The 18,171-nt window shown below is 36.2% G+C and overlaps 1 protein-coding gene across 1 annotated transcript in view; it reads left to right on the plus strand.

Annotated features, from left to right (window-relative positions):
* MFSD8 (major facilitator superfamily domain containing 8) overlaps positions 1 to 12,959 on the plus strand; it is a 39,896-nt gene extending 26,937 nt beyond the window's left edge. Inside the window, exons 8-12 of the mRNA XM_052654924.1 lie at positions 2,258 to 2,366; positions 6,334 to 6,468; positions 9,711 to 9,814; positions 9,903 to 10,150; positions 12,753 to 12,959. Of these exons, the coding sequence (XP_052510884.1) occupies positions 2,258 to 2,366; positions 6,334 to 6,468; positions 9,711 to 9,814; positions 9,903 to 10,150; positions 12,753 to 12,959 (803 nt within the window). The remainder of the gene's footprint in view (positions 1 to 2,257; positions 2,367 to 6,333; positions 6,469 to 9,710; positions 9,815 to 9,902; positions 10,151 to 12,752) is intronic.
* Positions 12,960 to 18,171: the final 5,212 nt, after the last annotated feature.

The following is an 18,171-nucleotide window of genomic DNA, read 5'->3' on the forward strand; positions in this document are numbered from 1 at the left end:
TATCAGATAAAGAGAAGGAGCAAGTTAAAGAGGATGTAGTTGGGGGCCGAGAAAGGGAAGATACACAAGAAGCAAAATCTTTCACAAGTTGAAGGAGATAACCATATATAGATCCTTGCTTTATTGACTTTAATATGCTTAGAAAGCACCTGGGAACCGTATTAAAATACAGACTGTTTCAGTAGGCCTAGGGTGAGGCCTAAGTAGGGAGAATCTACATTTATAACAAGCTACCACGTGAGCTGATGCTGCTGATCTTGGAACCACACTTTGAGTAGCAAAGACCTACAGCTACACTGTCTAGTGTGGTAGTCACTGGTCAAACTTGACTGTTTAAACTTAGTTGCATTTAAGAAATTCCTGGAAATTCCCTGGCAGTCCGGTAGTTGGGACTTGGCGCTCTCACTGCCAGGGTCCTGGGTTTGATTCTTGTCAGGGAACTAAGATTTCTCAAGCCGCACAGTGAGGCCAAAATAATGAAGAGTAATCTTAAAGAAAAAGAAATTCCTTGTTTTCACTATCTCACTAGCCACATTTCGGATTTTTGTTTTGTTTGTGTTTGTTTGCTTGCAGTGCCCTGTGGCTTGCAGGATATTAAACCAGGGATTGGACCCAGGCCACAACCGTGACAGCACTGAGTCCTGACCACTGGCCTGCCGGGGAAATCCCACACTAGCACATTTCAAGTGCTCAGTTGATGGGTATATGTGACTAGTGGCCGACTGTATTGGACAGCACAGAGAAAGGACATTTCCATCACGTCAGGGTTCTCTTGGACAGCACTGATCTGAAACACAAATGAGAGTTTTAAAAGGAGTGATCTATTATATTTCATAAGATTTCTATGACCTTCAAAATAATTTTTATAAAACAAAGATCAGTTTTAAATTTCAGTAAATGCTTAGATGAAATCTATCAGGATTGTTCCTCTTATTAAAGGTGTTATCATGGGATCAGGTTTAATTTCCAGTTACACAGTTTTTTAATCAATATGTTAGTGTAGTGTTTTCTTAAAATTCTTATAATTATGATACCTAGTTAATTCCTGCAGTTTAGGATGCATCATTTCCGAGTCTCCCCACTAAAGCTAGCACTGGTTGGAGGCTGTGGAAAACTAACCACCCATAAGTAAACTATAGTCTAATTTGGGGCAATGTTGGTATTTGATTCAAAGGATTAAAGACTGGCTTAGGTCGCAGTTGAGAATCAGGGAGGTCTATCCAAATAATTTAAGGCCCACAGGGACCAGAATCTACCCCAGAAAAGGAACTTGGCCAAGATGACTGGTTTTGTTTGTGTAAAAGGGAGGTTATAACCCTGTGTTGAGTGTTCAAGGTGCCTAATTGCCCACAAGTATAACAGATGGTTATTGGAAAAGAAACTCATTCTCAGGAATCCTGAGATAGAAAGGCAGGCACTACTATGAAAAAAAAATAGAAATTTGCTATGTCTTAGGAAAGTCACCCCCTGCTCCTACTTCTGCTGTGCATACACTTAAAGATAGCATAAGTAAATACATTCTTGTATTATTTACCTAGTTTACTCTAAGTAGGTAAATTATTAAAAAAGCATGATGGACGTATATAAATGCATGTATGTAACTTCATATTTTTCAATTACATCAGATACAGCTTATATTGAGTTTGTTGCTTAACTTCATAGTTCAAGGTCAGTGAATATCTGAACTCATTTGCCTTCCTAATTTATGAAACTGCCATCAAATCTTGGTAGTTCTTTGCAAAAAATATAAATGGTAATGTGAGGACTTTTAAAATTCTGGTAAAAAATGCAACACTATTTACTAATACTAATTCACTGAAATTTAGAGTATGTATCCATTGAAGTGAATCATAGAACTGAGAACTGATTTAGTAAACTTCGAGTCTTCGTGAAATCCTTGTAAATTTAAAATTTCAGTAAGGTAGAAAAAAAATTGCAACTGAAATGTACTTTGCATGAGATGATTTTATAGAATTCTGTGGACATTTGAGAGATGCCAAATAGAAAATCTGAGTATTTATTGTGGATAACAGAATTGAAATGTATGTCCTGGAAAGAAAATTCACTTTAATTTTCAATGCCATTTAAAAATTATTTCTATCATGTAAAAATTCTGTTACTTTTAAACTATTTTGAAGCCTAAAAATCATTTTAAATGTTTAGTCATTGAATTTGCTATGTATAATTTTTACATTATTTTAGTGTCATGAGAAAATTAAATATGTAAGTAATATAATTTTTCTTTTGTTTACTGTAGCAAGTACAGATGAAGTCCAAGTCCCCCAAGGAAATATTGATCAAGTTGCTGTGGTGGCCACCAATGTTCTGTTTTTTGTGATTCTGTTTATCTTTGCCCTTTTTGAAACGTATGTTTTTTTCTATTTTCATCTAAATCAGATTGTATAAATAACCCATATTTCTTTATGCAATATTAATCAGGCTTATAGGTATTCTCAAAAACCTTATGTAAGGCATTTTTCTTATGATGTAAAAAAAGCAAGTATAAATTATTTGCCTTTTAATTTGAATGTTGTTAATTCTCTGCTGATAAACTTACTGCCTTATAGTGAGTCTGTTTCACTCTTCTTCCTTTCCTTTGAGTTTTATGATAAATATAGTTATAAAACTGTGTATTAATTTACTTTAAGCTATGTAGCTCCCAACTTATGTATATTGGATTCCGTCTAGAAATTTTAACTCTATTTCAGCCCTAATCCTGCAAAAAAACTAGTATATCTGCCTTGTGTAGGCTTTATTGACCTACACAAGTTATCATTTGGCTTTATTTTTAAAATACTTTTCCATTATATTATTAAAATAATACATTCTTGTTAAAAATATTCCAAACACTGCAACTGTATTTCCATATCCACTACATTCCCTGGAGGTAGCCACTGCTAATACATCAGTGTGTGTTTTATTTCCCTATCAATTTTTTCTATACAACTGTAAGTAATGAGGTTTGTGTGTGTGTGTGTGTGTGTGTGTGTGTGTGTGTGTGTCCATTAAGCCAACATAGAATATGTGATAGTATCATTTGACAGCTTGGTATATTCACTTACCAATATATTGTAACATTTTTATGCTGGTATATTTTATGCCAGATCTACTTGATTTTTAAAAAATTATTGAGATATATGAAAGTTTTACCTCATCTCATTTTGTGGGCATTTATTTTATTATGGTAAATATTGTTGTTCAGTCACCAGTCATCTCTCTGCGGCTCCACAGACTTCAGCATGCCAGGCTTCCCTGTCCTTCACTATCTCTCAGAGTTTGCTCAAACTCATGTCCATTGATTGAGTCAATGATGCCATCCAACCATCTCATACTGTTTCTCTCTTCTCCTCCTGCCCTCAATCTTTCCCAGCATCGGGGTCTTTTCCAGTGAGTTGGCTTTTTGCATCGGGTAGCCAAAGTATGAGAGCTTCAGCTTCAACATCAGTCCTTCTAATGCATATTCCGGTTGATTTCCTTTAGGATTGACTAGTTTGATCTACTTGCTGTCCAAGGGACTCTCAAGAGTCTTCTCCAGTACCGCAGTTTGAAAGCATCAATAAAACTTTTTTTTTTCAATTTTAAGGATTTAATTTATTCTCTTGTATATTTATTTCCCATTAATCCATGTTGAGCCATGTTAATGGTGGTGGTTGTTGTTTGGTCGCTTGGTTATGTCCAACTCTGTTGTGGCCCTATGGACTGTATAGCCCTCCAGGTTCTTCTGTCCATGGGATTTCCCAGGTATGAATATTGAAATGGGTTGCCATTTCCTTCTCTGGAGGATTTTCCCAACCCAGGGATTGAACTTGGATCTCCTGCATTGGCAGGCAGATTCTTTACCACTGAGCTACCAGGGAAGCCACATGTTACTGGACATGTATTAAACTTTTAGTCTGCTGTGATTCTTAGAACTTTTCTGCCATATTTTTTCTTTTTAAATTGAGATCAAATTTGTATATAATATTGTACTTGTTGTTTAAGGTATACCATTTTACTTTTTATTTTTGGCTGCAATGAGTCTTTGTTCCTGTGCAGGCTTTCTCTAGTCACAGTGAGCAAGAGCCACTCCCTGGTTGTGATGCGTAGGCTTCTCATTGTGGTGACTTCTGTAGTTGTGGAGCACAGGCTCTAAGGTGCCGGCCCTTCAGTAGCTATGGTGCCCAGACCTAGTTGCCACACAGCATGTGGAATCTTTCTGGACCAGGACAATCAAACCCAAACGCTGCATTGGCAGGTGAATTCTCTACCACCAGGCATGTCCCTGTTTTAATTATTTTTAATTGTACAATTCAGTGATATTAAATACATTCACAGTGTTGTGCAACCATCACCACACCCATCCCCGGAACCTTTTTATCATCCCAAACAGAAGCATGACTACATCCATTAATCAGTAAGTCCCCATTCCTTCTCACCCCGCCCCTGGTTGCCTCTATTCTACTTTCTTTCTGCATGAATTTGCCTAGTCTGGGTACTTCATATAAGTGGAATCATGCAATCTTTATCGTTTTGTATCTTGCATGTTTCACTTGGCATGATGTTTTCAAGGTCCTTCCATGTTGTAGCATGTGTCAGAATTTTATACTTTTAATAACTGAATAATATTCCACTGTATGTATATATCAGTTTTGTTTATCCATTCATCTGTCAGTGGAAATTTGGGTCATTTCCACCTTTTGCCTATTGTAGATAGTGCTCCTATGAACATAAGTATCCTATGAATATGAGTATCTGAGTCCCTGCTTTCGGCTGGATAATATGATAATTCTGTGTTTAGCTTATTGAAAAACCACTGAACTGTTTTCTAAAGCAGCTCATCTGATTTTAAAATAAAAATGATGATGTTAAAAAAATGGTGATGTGCTGGGACTTTACTGGTGGTCCAGTGATTAAGATGCCATGCTTCCAATGCAGAGGATGCTGGTTCAAACCCTGGTCAGGGAACTAAAATCCCACATACCATGTTGCCAAAAAAGTGATTTTTTTCTGAGATTTTTTTTTTTCACTTATTTACTCATATCATGCTTTATGGAAATTTCTCTTTTTCCAACTTTTCTCTTTCTGATGTTATTTGCCTGGTTAAATATTGCTGTAAAAATCACCAAGACAAATGGAAATACTCTAAATCTGCCCAAAACAGGTAACTCCTGGAGTTCTATAGCAGAGTAAATAACAGGTTCACCGAGAGGCCACGACACCAGCAGATGCCCCTTCCTAATGGAGTGGATGGGTTGAGGAACCTGCTGATGGTTATTACCTCCCTCTGGAGCAGTGGCCACTCACCTTGGCTGCATATTGGAATCACCTGGGATGCTTAAATAAACACCAGTGCCTGGGTCCTACCCACCCCACCCAGACTCTTACTTGGGTATAGTCTAATAGTGGAGATATTCTTGCCAAGAGTCCCTGGCATTCTGATAAGAAGCCAAGTTGAGAGCCACTGCATTAGGAGACTGGATTGTTTAAGTCCTATATCACGTGTCAGTCTAAGGGATAAGCTATGGGGCCTCAACTTTCCTTTGACTCTGTTTAGTCATAGCCCTTTACGTACATCAATATCTTTGTTAGAAAAAATATGTCCCATTTGTGGTAATTTTGGTAGAGCTGAAATATGGATGGCTGCTATTATCAAGACATGTCTACCTTGTCAAATGTTTGCAGAAGCTTTCACTCTTGTTCTCAAATAAACTTTATTTTTTTGAAAAAAAAAAGTGATTTTTTTTAAAGAATGACTATTTTAAAATATTTTAAAATTCTTTTTGTAGCCAATTAACAGAAGGAGATAGAAAGTCAGAAAAGAAGATTGTCAAGGAAGGAGACGGATAGTCATATAAAGGAAGAGTAGCCTTAGATGTAGGGAGAAAAATATGTGCATTCAAAGTTAAGTATAAAAGAGACCGAGGAAGAGAAAAAGCAATCCCATAAGTTTCTCATAACTTAACCATAGTAATATTATTTCATTGAAAAGAGACCAATTTAAACCAAAATGCAACCATGACTTCTTATATTAGAATGGTAGGAATTATAGTTTGTTTTCTTTTCCTGTTTTTCAGACTTTTTGCAGTGTGGATATGTTACTTATATAATTATAATAACTATTAAAAAATAAAAATGCAGACAGCCAAACTTAGTAGCCTGTGTTACTGTGATATTATGTTACAATAAAATGTCCTTAAAATGTGTTAAAATTTTTGTTTATATAGATCTGATGTCATTGATAAAAGTGATACAAATTCTTAAATGTGTTGGTATCTAATAAAGCTTACTATTTCAACTTTAACCATGACTAAGGTTTAAATAAAATGAGAATGAGTTATTTTTTGTTTCTGTTAGCATTGTGACTCCATTAACAATGGATATGTATGCCTGGACCAGAGAACAAGCTGTATTATATGATGGAATAATACTTGCTGCTCTTGGAGTTGAGGCAGTTATTATTTTCATGGGGATAAAACTACTTTCCAAAAAGTAAGTTATGTGTCTTTTTTTTTATTTCACACCTGTTTTTTTTTTTAATGAAACATGAAATAGAGCTAATGATGTAAGTGAATGTATCAGTAAAATAATGTGAATCTTTTTTCTTATTGTGAGTTTTAGTCCTTGGACGTTTGCAAACATTTAAAATTTATTAAAGAAGCATATTTCTATACCATGTAGAAGATTTTTTGGTAAAGCAAGAATATCATACAAAGTGAATAATTGTCTTCTAATGTTTCTTTTGTATATTTTATTTAAAGTATCTCTGTAAGTGTATTTCATAAAATATTGTTCTTCTATGTGGTAATATATGTTATACAACAAGAAAGATTAATGGTTAAGTCTGGGAAATTCTGGTTAAAATAATCAAACTCCTTTACTCTAAAACTTCTAAATCTTCAGTATATATACTATATCATCATGGCAAATAGAGAATGTAGCATTTCTCAAAGTTAATTGCAACTTTGATCATAGAACACTTTTTTAGTTTTTTTATTTTTAAAATTTATTTTTAATTGAAGGATAATTGCATTACAGTGTTGTGTTGGTTTCTGCCACATATCAACAGGAAATAGGCACAGGTTTACATGTTTCCTCACTCTTGAACCTCCCTCCCGACTCCACCCCATCCCACCCCTCTAGGTTGTCACAGAGCACCAGGTTGAGCTCCCTGTGCTATAAAGCAACTTCCCATTAGCTATCTGTTTTACATATAGTAATGTATATGTTTCCCTGCCACTCTCTCAGTTCACTGTCCCACCCTCTCCTTCCCCCACTCTGTCCATAAGTCTGTTCTCTATGGATCATAGACACTTTTTTAAAGAAGCATTTTGCAAAAGTAAACTGTAAGGAAATTCTTGTATAAAATTTAGTTCATATCGTCTGTGGTGGTATGTTAGTTGATGAATTCAGTTTTAACAATTTAATTATTCCTGAATACTTTAACAATATAACTTTAATACAGTTCTAAGATCATTTGACAAATACTGAGTCAGTGCATAGGGTTGGATGCTATGGGGAATACTATGAAGATTGTTGTCTTTATAGAGCCAAGAAAGAGGCCAAATTATACAGTGGAAGTAAGAAATAGATTTAAGGGACTAGATCTGATAGACAGAATGGTGACTGCAGCCATGAAATTAAAAGATGCTTACTTTCTTGGAAGAAAAGTTATGACAGCATATTAAAAAGCAGAGATACTACTTTGCCAACAAAGGTCCGTCTAGTCAAGGCTATGGTTTTTCCAGTAATCATGTGTGGATGTGAAAGTTGGCCTATAAAGAAAGCCTGAGAGCCAAAGAATTGATGCTTTTGAACTGTGGTGTTGGAAAAGACTCTTGAGAGTCCCTTGGACTGCAAGGAGATCCAACCAGTCCATCCTAAAGGAGATCAGTCCTGGGTGTTCTTTGGAAGGACTGATGTTGAAGCTGAAACTCCAATTCTTTAGCCACCTAATGTGAAGAGCTGACTCATTTGAAAAGACCCTGATGCTGGGAAAGATTGAGGGCAGGAGAAGAAGGGGACGACAGAGGATGAGATGGTTGGATGGCATCATTGACTCAGTGAACATAAGTCTGAGTAAACTCCGGGAGTTGGTGATGGACAGGGAGGCCTGGCGTGCTACAGTCCATGGGTTCGCAAAGAGTTGGACACGACTGAGTGACTGAACTGAGCTAAACTGAAAGAGGCCAATATATAGATATAGACATAGACATCAATTCATATTCAGTTAAATAATAGTAGATGTATTACATCTTGCTACAAAGATAGAGTGTCCTGCTGATATTCTTATAGGTTATCCAATTTCATACCTTCCAAGAGCTTGTATTCTATGGAAAGCCAGTAAACACAAGTATGAAATCAGGTCATAATAAGTAGTATAAAGAATAGAGCACAGGAAGAGAATGAAAAGTGGCATGGGTAGTGTTTTGATTGGCTTCTCAAGGAAAGCAGTTCAGTTTGAAGTTACATCCGGGTTGAGACTTCAGTGAAATCAGAGAATAGCCATTTCAGGGGCCTGAACTCTTGCCTCAGAAGACTGACCTTCATATGAATAAGGAACAAGCAGGAAGGCCGTTTTGGCTAGAGCAGAATGAGAGAAATGGCAAATGAGGGGAGATCAGGTTGGAAAGATATGAAACCTTGTAGGTATTCTGAGGGTGATGGGAAGTGTTGGGTTTCTTTTGTTTCAGGAGCCTTTGGTCTTGTTTGTGTGTTTCACATTTTATTATGGAGAATTTCTAACATAAGCAAAGATGTAGAGAGAATCATGTCCTGAATGTCTAACATCTTTTATCCAGCTTCAACAGTTATAACCTTGGATAATCTTGATTCATCTATACCACTCCCTATCCTCCACACCTGGATCATTTTGAAGCTGATGTTAGACATCATTTCATGTCTTCCATAAATATTTCAGTATGTATCTCTAAAAGTTGACAACATTATCACAGCTAAAAAAATTAACAGTGATTTCTAAATATCATCAAATATCTAGTGTGTATTCAGATTTTCTCCACTATCTTAATTTTTTAAAAAAATTTGTTTTGTCTTATATTATTTTATAGCTTACTCACTTGATTCAGGCCCTTATGTTTCTTAAATATCTTGGCATAGCTTTCAGAGGAGAGACAGAGATTCTTTGCTTTTATTAATTGATTTTTAAAATAACTAGTGGATTCCATAACATCCTCTTAAGTTACCAAGAATATTCTATTTTAATATAGTATGTATTTATAGATTATAACATTTTTATGTGTTTCACGTCACTGTCCCTACTATTCTCTTTGGTATTCAGGTCATGTTTTTGGCCAGCTTCCTCAAACTGACTCTGAGCCCTTATTTTTGGCTGCACTGCACAGCATGTGGGATCTTAGTTCCCCAGCCAGGGTTCAGACCCGTGCCCCTGCAGCAGAAAGGCAGAGCTCTAACCACTGGACAGCCAGGGAATCCTTTTATGACCAGTAGTCACTGATAATTTCTATTCTTTCTGGTATGGTAAGATGTCAAGGCTCATCTTAATACTTCTGGTCCCAGACTTGAAATCAGCCAGTTTTCAGAGGAGTCCTAGTTCCTCTTAGTGGGAAATTATAGTTTGTATTTGTTTTAATTAATATATCACTTTAAGTATCAAAATATTATTTGTTTATAGTTTTTAAAATGGTAAAGGTAATGGAACTATATGTTATAATACACTGTTTCATTTTTAAATTAGAGTTTCTGTTCTTTAACAGGATTGGTGAGCGTGCTCTTCTACTGGGAGGACTCATCATTATATGGGTTGGCTTCTTTGTCTTGTTACCTTGGGGAAATCAGTTTCCCAAAATACAGTGGGAAGGTATAGCCATTCATAATTCTATAATGTTAGCCCCTGTTATTCATCTAAAATTAAGAAGTAATACACTGTACTAATTTTGTTTTCATAGATTTACATAATAACTCAATCCCTAATACCACATTTGGAGAAATAATTATTACTCTTTGGAAGTCTCCGAGAGAAGATCACAGTGAAGAACCAACTGGTTGCCCAGTTGAACAAGCGTGGTGCCTGTATACCCCCATGATCCATCTGGCCCAGTTCCTCATATCAGCTGTGCTAATTGGAATAGGCTATCCATCCTGCAATGTTATGTCTTATACATTATATTCAAAAATTCTGGGACCAAACCCTCAGGTGAGTCCGTTATTCTGACGTTGCAGTTGTATGAGGTGTATGTATACTTGCAAGCACTCACATTTTTTTTTTTTCCAACCAGTCTCCATTTTTACACAAGCTGATTTAGGGGATTTTTATCATACTCAGCATTTTAAATTTAAAACCCCACCGCTTTCATAAAGTACTTACAAAATTGTAAGCTGAAATTTAACAGAAAGTACTTTAAGTTGAACTCAGATTATGAGCTCTAAGTTATTTTCATAGAAAAAATTATCTGAAGGATACTTTTCAGAAACTCATTGTTAAACTAGGCAACAGTTAGCCAACCAAAATTGATGGCCAAATTTGGATCTAGACTTAATTTCACGTGGTCCTAGGGACAGTTATCAAGAGGTGAAGACACAGTAGTCTGAAAAGTATGCAGCAGTTTTGTTATTTTAAATTTGTTCTTATAAGAATTTCCATATTCATTATTTAAAACTTAGAAAAAGTATAGAAGCAAAGTGGGGAAAAGTATCAAAGAGACAAGTACTACAGTTTGGTGAAATATACTTCCACTTCGAGTCTTTATCCATGTGTTTGTGCATGGGTGTGTGGGCCTAACACAAAAATAGGACTGTATCTTTGATACTATTTTGTAATCTGTTTTTTAAAATTATGCTGTAAATATTCTCCCATAACATTTAATTTTAAGGAATTATCTTTTAATGGAGACATATTCCATCTTATGTACCATCATTTACTCAGTCATTTTCCTATGATTGTACATTTAGGTTATTTCAGATTTTACTTCTGACTTTCCTTTTTGGTGCATGCATGCTTAAGTCGCTTGAGTCATGTCCGACTGCGATTGTATAGACTGTAGCCCATCAGTCTCCTCTGTCCATAGGATTCTCCAGGCAAGAATACTGGAGTGGGTTGCCAAGTCCTCCTCCAGGGGATCTTTCCGGTCCAGGGACTAAACCTGCATCTCTTATGTCTCCTGCATTGGCAGGCAGGTTTTTTACCACAAGCACCACCTGGGAAGCAGTTATTTAAATGGCAACAGAATGAAAAACAGTATCTTCCTTTTTATAAAAATTAAACTGATGGTTTTACATTTTCAAGGTAGAAATTAGCATTTTTCTTTAAATAAAGCAAAGACAAAAGTTCATTATCACTCCTTTTAAACTATAATAATAAACATTTTAGTAATTTCTGGATTTTTTAATCTATAAAGTTATATTTTCACATTTTCAAAATCAGGAATAAATGCATGTTAGTTACAAAAACAGTACATGATAGTTGTAAGCAAAGTCAAATAATTTGAAATGTATATAGCAGAAAAGGAAGGATCCCCTTAGCCCATCATACTGTAGTTAACCACTTCATAGTGTACTTCATTTGTACCCTTCATGACTTTTGTTAGGCCTTCTCAAATATATCCACCCTCATGCCTTTTAAAAAATATGAATAATATCTCAAGTATGTAAACTTTTTTATACATTTTGGATTTTTTTCCCTTTAATATACCATGACTTTCTATGTCAACACGAATAGATGTTAACCTCATTATAAGATCTTATTCTGTATATGGATCTCCTTATTCTTTTAAGCAACTACACAGCATTCCATTTATTAAAAGTGCCATAAATTATTTACTCAGTCCACATTTGACAGGTCATTTACAATTGCGGGGATATTAAAAGTAATGCTGCATTTTGGACACTAGTTGGAGCAGTGACATTGTGGTGACATGGAAATTAATACAGTGGAGTCGGCCAAATCGGGCTTCGAATCTGATTCAATTGTAAATGACCTGTCAAATGTGGACTGAGTAAATAATTTATGGCACTTTTAATAAATGGAATGCTGTGTAGTTGGTTAAAAGAATAAGGAGATCCATATACAGAATAAGATCTTATAATGAGATAAACATCTCATAGAGGGGGTTTCCCTAGTGGCTCAGACGGTAAAGTGTCTGTCTGCAATGCAGGAGACACAGGTTCGATCCTGAGTTGGGAAGATCCCCTGGAGAAGGAAATGGCAGCCCACTGCAGTATTCTTGCCTAGAAAATTCCATGGACGGTGGAGCCTGGTAGGCTACTGTCCACGGGGTCGCAGAGTCGGACACGACTGAGCGACTTCACTTCACTTCACCAATCATAGAAATTTGTGAACATAGGAAATAATATATGTAAAGCACCTAATGTAGTGTCTGGAAAATAGCAAGTACAAAACAAATGTTAGCCTTAAAAGGTAAGTTTATAAATCATTTCAGTAGACAGTGTTTGTTCTTTTATACTACTTTTATTTTTCCTAAAGTGAAAGAAGTGAAAGTGAAGTCGCTCAGTCGTGTCCAACCCTTTGCGACCCCATGGACTGTAGCCTACCAGGCTCCTCCGCCTGTGGGATTCTCCAGGCAAGAGTACTGGAGTGGGGTGCCATTTCCTTCTCCAGGAGATCTTCTCAACCCAGGGATTGAACCTGGGTCTCCCGCATTGCAGGCTTCCTAAATAGTATATCAAATAAGTTTATCATTCATTATTTATGGTATTTATAGAGAAGCACTTTGTATTTAATTTAAAAACAACAGAGAAAATGACTACACCTGAGTATGTGTGTGCTTCTCCCTCCACAGGGTGTGTACATGGGCTGGCTAACAGCGGCTGGAAGTGCAGCACGGATTCTTGGACCTGTGTTCATCAGCCAAGTGTACACTGCCTGGGGTCCACGGTGGGCTTTCAGCCTAGTGTGTGGGATGGTGGTGCTTACCATCACACTCCTGGGTGTGGTTTACAGAAGACTCATTGCTTTTTCTGTAAGGCATGGAAGGATTCAAGAATAACCTAGCTAAGACTGTGTGGAAAGTACTTGTGTGAAACCTTCTCTTTTTTAAGACTCTTCTTGACAACTGCTATGAGTCAGTTTCCTAAAGTCAGGTTGTAGGTAATCGTATATGTTGCAAAACAAGAACGTATATTGAATAAAATAGGGAATTCTATGTGTAATTGTGACTAGCAAGGTAATATGAAAATTCTGGATTATAGTTTTCCTTGTCTCAAAAAAAGAAACAATTTCCATAAGACCTTTTTTGGGGGATGGCATGAAGTCATGAATGAAAAGACAGTGCTCTATAAATGTGAAGTTATACCCTTAAGTCAAACTGCAGAAGTGTCATTAAAATAATGAGAAGATCTATGCAGTGAAATCATAAGGAGAGTTCTATATGAATTACCCGTGATAGAATGAAATCACAGAAATTATTTACCTAAATAGAGGGATTTTTATTGAAAGATAGCTCCTTTTTATTTACTAAAAAATACATTTTCTGTTATTATCAAGTTTTCCTTACAAAATAAAATCATGACTTAAATTTTCCACTTACCATGCCTGTCATCCTGCCTTAGCTTCTATAAGTCATGATTTTTAATACTATACTTTGCATCTTATTTTAGTTTTGGTTCTTACTAAGTAACCCTTAAATTAATGCATGTGTATGAATAATGCTCATATTTGAGCAATAAAGGTCATCGATAGATCAAAATGGATTTCACTACCTGTAGTAGGGGTAACTACTTTTTTCTTTCAAGGCCTAATAAATAATTCAACTTTAGAAACATAAGCCAGATAATGTGTTAAAATGTTAAAATTATGGGCATTTTCCAACTCTCTTAAATTCTAGAGAAAAACTATTATTTTATTTACTTTTTCTCTTGTCTCAGTAGTGGTCGGGAAGACCCAACAGTTTTCAATCTTGTCTGCATAGCTACTGAGAACCACAGAATTTAAAATTTGGATAGGCCGTGGTAACCCCAATATAGTTAGCTAATGAATATCTGAGGTAAAATGCCTTTAACTAACAGTTTACTGAGTTTACTAGAAGTTGGCTAAATTACACTATGTACACATTACTACCTCACAGGAATTTGAATGCTGCTAAAAGGGACTAGTACAGAACTATATATATGGATGATCTGTATTACCCCAAAATGCAAAAATGTTTCTAAATACTTTTCCAAATGTTTCCTACTGTTATAAAAGTTTTCAAAACCGAGAGTAAACATTATAATCTGCACTTTATATTGTTTGCTGTCCTTTCTTTGGTGGTGGTGGTGGGGTGGCTTGAATAACACATTTATTTCTCACAGTTCTGGTCTAGAAGTCTAAGATCAAGGTGCTAGCAGGGTTGGTTTCTTCTGAGGCTTTTCTCCTTGGTATGTAATGTGTGCATACTCTTGTCGTGTCTGACTCTTTGTGACCCCCATTGATGTAGCTTGCCAAGCTCCTGTCCGTGGAATTTCCCAGGCAAGAATACTGGAGTGGGTTGCCATTTCCTCCTCCAGGGGGATCTTCCTGACTGAGGGATCGAAACCACATGTCCCGTGTCTCCTGCATTGGCAAGTGGATTCTTTACCACTGAGCTACCTGGGAAGCCATCTTGGTATGTAGAGGGTTATCTTTTTCCTGTGTCTTTTGTTTTTTTCTGGCTTTTATTGAGATATAATGGACATATAACATTGTATAGGTTTAAGGTGTACAACATGTTGATTTGATCCTTAAATAATGCAAAATGATTACAGTAGCATTAGCTATCACCTCCACCATATCACATAATTAGTTTCTTTCATGGTGAGAACATTAAAATCAACTCTTAGCAATTTTTAAGTATACAGTACAGTGTTACTAACTATAATCACCAGGAAGTTTGTACTCTTAGACCAACATCTCTCCATTCCCTTCACTCCCTCGCCCCTGGCAATTCTTATTCCACTCTGCCTCTAATAGTTTGGCTCTTTCAGATTTCACATACAAGTGGTGTCATACAGTATTTGTCCTCTCTATGGTTATTAACTTAGCATAATGCCCTTACGGTCCATCCATGTTGTCACAAATGGCAGAATCTTTCTTATGGCTGAATAATATTCACACACACACATACTTAACTGAAAACCTCCCTGGTGGCTCAGACGGTAAGGCATCTGCCTGCAATGTGGGAGACCTGGGTTCAATCCCTGTGTCGGGAAGATCCCCTGGAGAAGGAAATGGCAACCCACTCCAGTACTCTTGCCTGGAAAATTCCATACATGGATGAGCCTGGTAGGCTAGAGTCCATGGGATCACAGAGTCGGGCACGACTGAGCAACTTCACTGGCTCACTGGTTCCTTATCCATTCATCTGCTGATGGACACCTAGGTTGTCTATCATCTCATTGCTGTTGTAAATAATGCTGTAGTAAGATGAGAAGGCACATATCTCCTGATATTCTGCCTTCATCTTCTTTGGATATATACCTGGTGGAATTGTTGGATCACATGGTCTTGATATTTTAAGGAATCTCCACACTCTTGCAATGGCTGTACCAATTTATATTCCCATCAGCAGTACATGAATGTTCCCTTTCTCTGCACACTTAGTTTTTATCTTTTTGATGATAGCCATTTTTAACAGGAAGAGGTGATATATTTCACTGTGGATTTAAAAGATTATTTAGGCTGCACTTGGTGTTCACTGCTGTGAACAGGCTTTCACTAGTTGTGCACGGGAGTTACCCTTCACTGGTGCAGCCTTCTCACTGCAGTGGTTTCTCGTGGAGCACAGGCTCTAGGTGCACAGGCTTCGACAGCTGTGGCACGCTGGCTCTAGAGCATTATGTAGATCTCATTTTGGATCTTGTTTTAAGTCAAATTGTAAAATGGTATTGTTGAGGTAATTGGAGATATTTGTGAGGGAGTGAGGTCAGTGGGTAAATTTTGGAGCAAGTAGTGTCAGGGTTCCCAGAACCTAGTCCCCTAGCTTCATCAGGGTGGGTGTGGGGTCTGTGCTGAGCCTGGGTGGCAGGGTCTCTTCTGGGACGGCTCATGCATTGTGCTAACAGCCGTTGTTCCTAGCTGCAGAGCCTGAATCTCTGTCCCTACTATAGGGTCTGAGCTAATATCCTCTAATAAATACTTTCTCCTTAGGTTAGATTGTGTTTTAGTTTGTAACTGAAACCCCTGGCTGATATAGGAGGCAAGAGTAGATGTTTGAAGACGTGAAGGAAGCTATTGTCATAGTAAAGATGAGTGATGCTGTTGACTTCAATTAGGGAACTGACTGGAATTGAGAATTAAAAGCATGTTGAATGCAGTTTAGAGGTAGAGTTAGCAGGATTAATTGGTGATTAGATTAAAGGTAAAATAAGGTGTTAAGAATGAGTGCCAGGATTTTGAAATGAAAAACTAGTGATGCAGATGCCATTTACTGGAATAATTACTGAGGAGAACAGGGAAAGTGTGCAGTTGACCAAATGTTCTGATAGATAACAAAAGCATGCCAGATAGATAAGCCCATAAACAGATAAAAACAGAATGTATTATAAAATGAGCTGAAAGAAACTGTGAAGGCAAAAAAATGACAAAATTGTATTTTGAAAAACTGAGAAATGGGAACATTTCCCAATGAAATAGGAAAATAAGATAATAAGGTATGAAAATATAGCTGGCAGAGCTCAGGAAATAAGAAACTTAAATAATTTCAGATGAACAAATTAAAAGGAACACAAGAGTAATAAGATGCCATAGATAATTTTATAATGGAAATTAAAGATGAAGGAAAAGTAAAATACTAAAGAGATAACAGGCATATGAAAAGGAAATTCAACCTGAAAGAAGGGAGTAAAGGAAAAGAAAAGCAAGCAAGCAGAAAACACAGAATAAGCTGGAAAATAAAATTTTTAAAAAAGTCGGAAAATATATACAACAGGACTGCAATGACAGTGAAAATAATTTTTAAAAATACTTAAATTCAGTCAAAGCAAAATATATTTGAGTCGTTAGCTTCAAAATTAAGCTAAGAACTCCTTTATTTCTAAGAGGAAATTCTAACATTTAACCATACTTTTATCCCTAAGAGAATAGTTTATATAATTTTCTTCCCCAAAGTTGGACTGCCAATGTATTAAAATGTTAATTCTAATCCTGTCAGATTGCTTTTTCATTTATACTCTATATTGTCAGCAACACCTGAGAACGCCCTCCTCACGGCAGCACTATGACTTTTTTTTTAACCAATCTCTTTGATAAAAGGAAATTATTTTTTAGTCTTATATTTCTCCAGCTTCAGATGTGGTGAGTATGTTCTGATTCATTTTATGGATTTTCTCCTTTGTGAATTATCTGTTCATATCTTTTGTCTTTTTTTATTGGGTTGTCTTTTTCTTATTAACTGTGCAGTTTATGCCACAAATTATTATCTTCTCATCGCTTTAGACAGCAACCTCCAAATCAGTGTTGAATAACTGCGACAACAGGTATTCAATGGAATGGCTCCAATATTCTCTGATTATAAAAATCAGCAGGAAAAAAAACATTGTGTAACAGTCTATTATATTTAAGTAGTTTGATTTTATTCCTACTTTACCTTGAGTATTTCATTAAGAACGGTTGTTCCACCATCGAATATTCTTTTTCCTCATGTCACTCAGTCATATCTCTTTGTGACTCCATGGACAGTGGCCCGCCAGACTCCTCTGTCCATGGGGATTCTCCAGGCAAGAATACTGGAGTGGGTGCCATGCCCTTCTCCAGGGGATCTTCCCAACCTGGGGATCGAACCCAGGTCTCACAGATTGCCGGCGGATTCTCTACTGTCTGAGCCAGCATTCCTCATGTTAATTGCATTGTTGAATTCTTCATTGTTAAAATGTTTATCATTAATATACAGATATTTTCAGATAAAGGTAGAGAAACAATGTACTTACCATTTAAAAAGCTAATTTTAAAAATTTAATTGCCTCCTCTTAAACAGGCAATAAGTTTACTAACTTATTTTAAATTAAGTAAATAAATCAATAAAGTAACTTATCACTATTTATTATTTTTTAATAAAATGCATTTGCAGAAATGTCATCACAAACTAGTGCTACAAAAATAAATATAAAACAAATATACATGTTTACATATGTTACTTATAACATAAATATACATTATTTACATGTTCAAAATTCAGAAACTCCAGCATGTTTTGTCCATGATTCTTAACATGTCTAAAGTAGGGAAAACAATAAAAAAGCACAAAT

The sequence above is a fragment of the Budorcas taxicolor genome, chromosome 17, assembly GCF_023091745.1.
Source record: "Budorcas taxicolor isolate Tak-1 chromosome 17, Takin1.1, whole genome shotgun sequence".
Lineage (NCBI taxonomy): Eukaryota > Metazoa > Chordata > Mammalia > Artiodactyla > Bovidae > Budorcas > Budorcas taxicolor.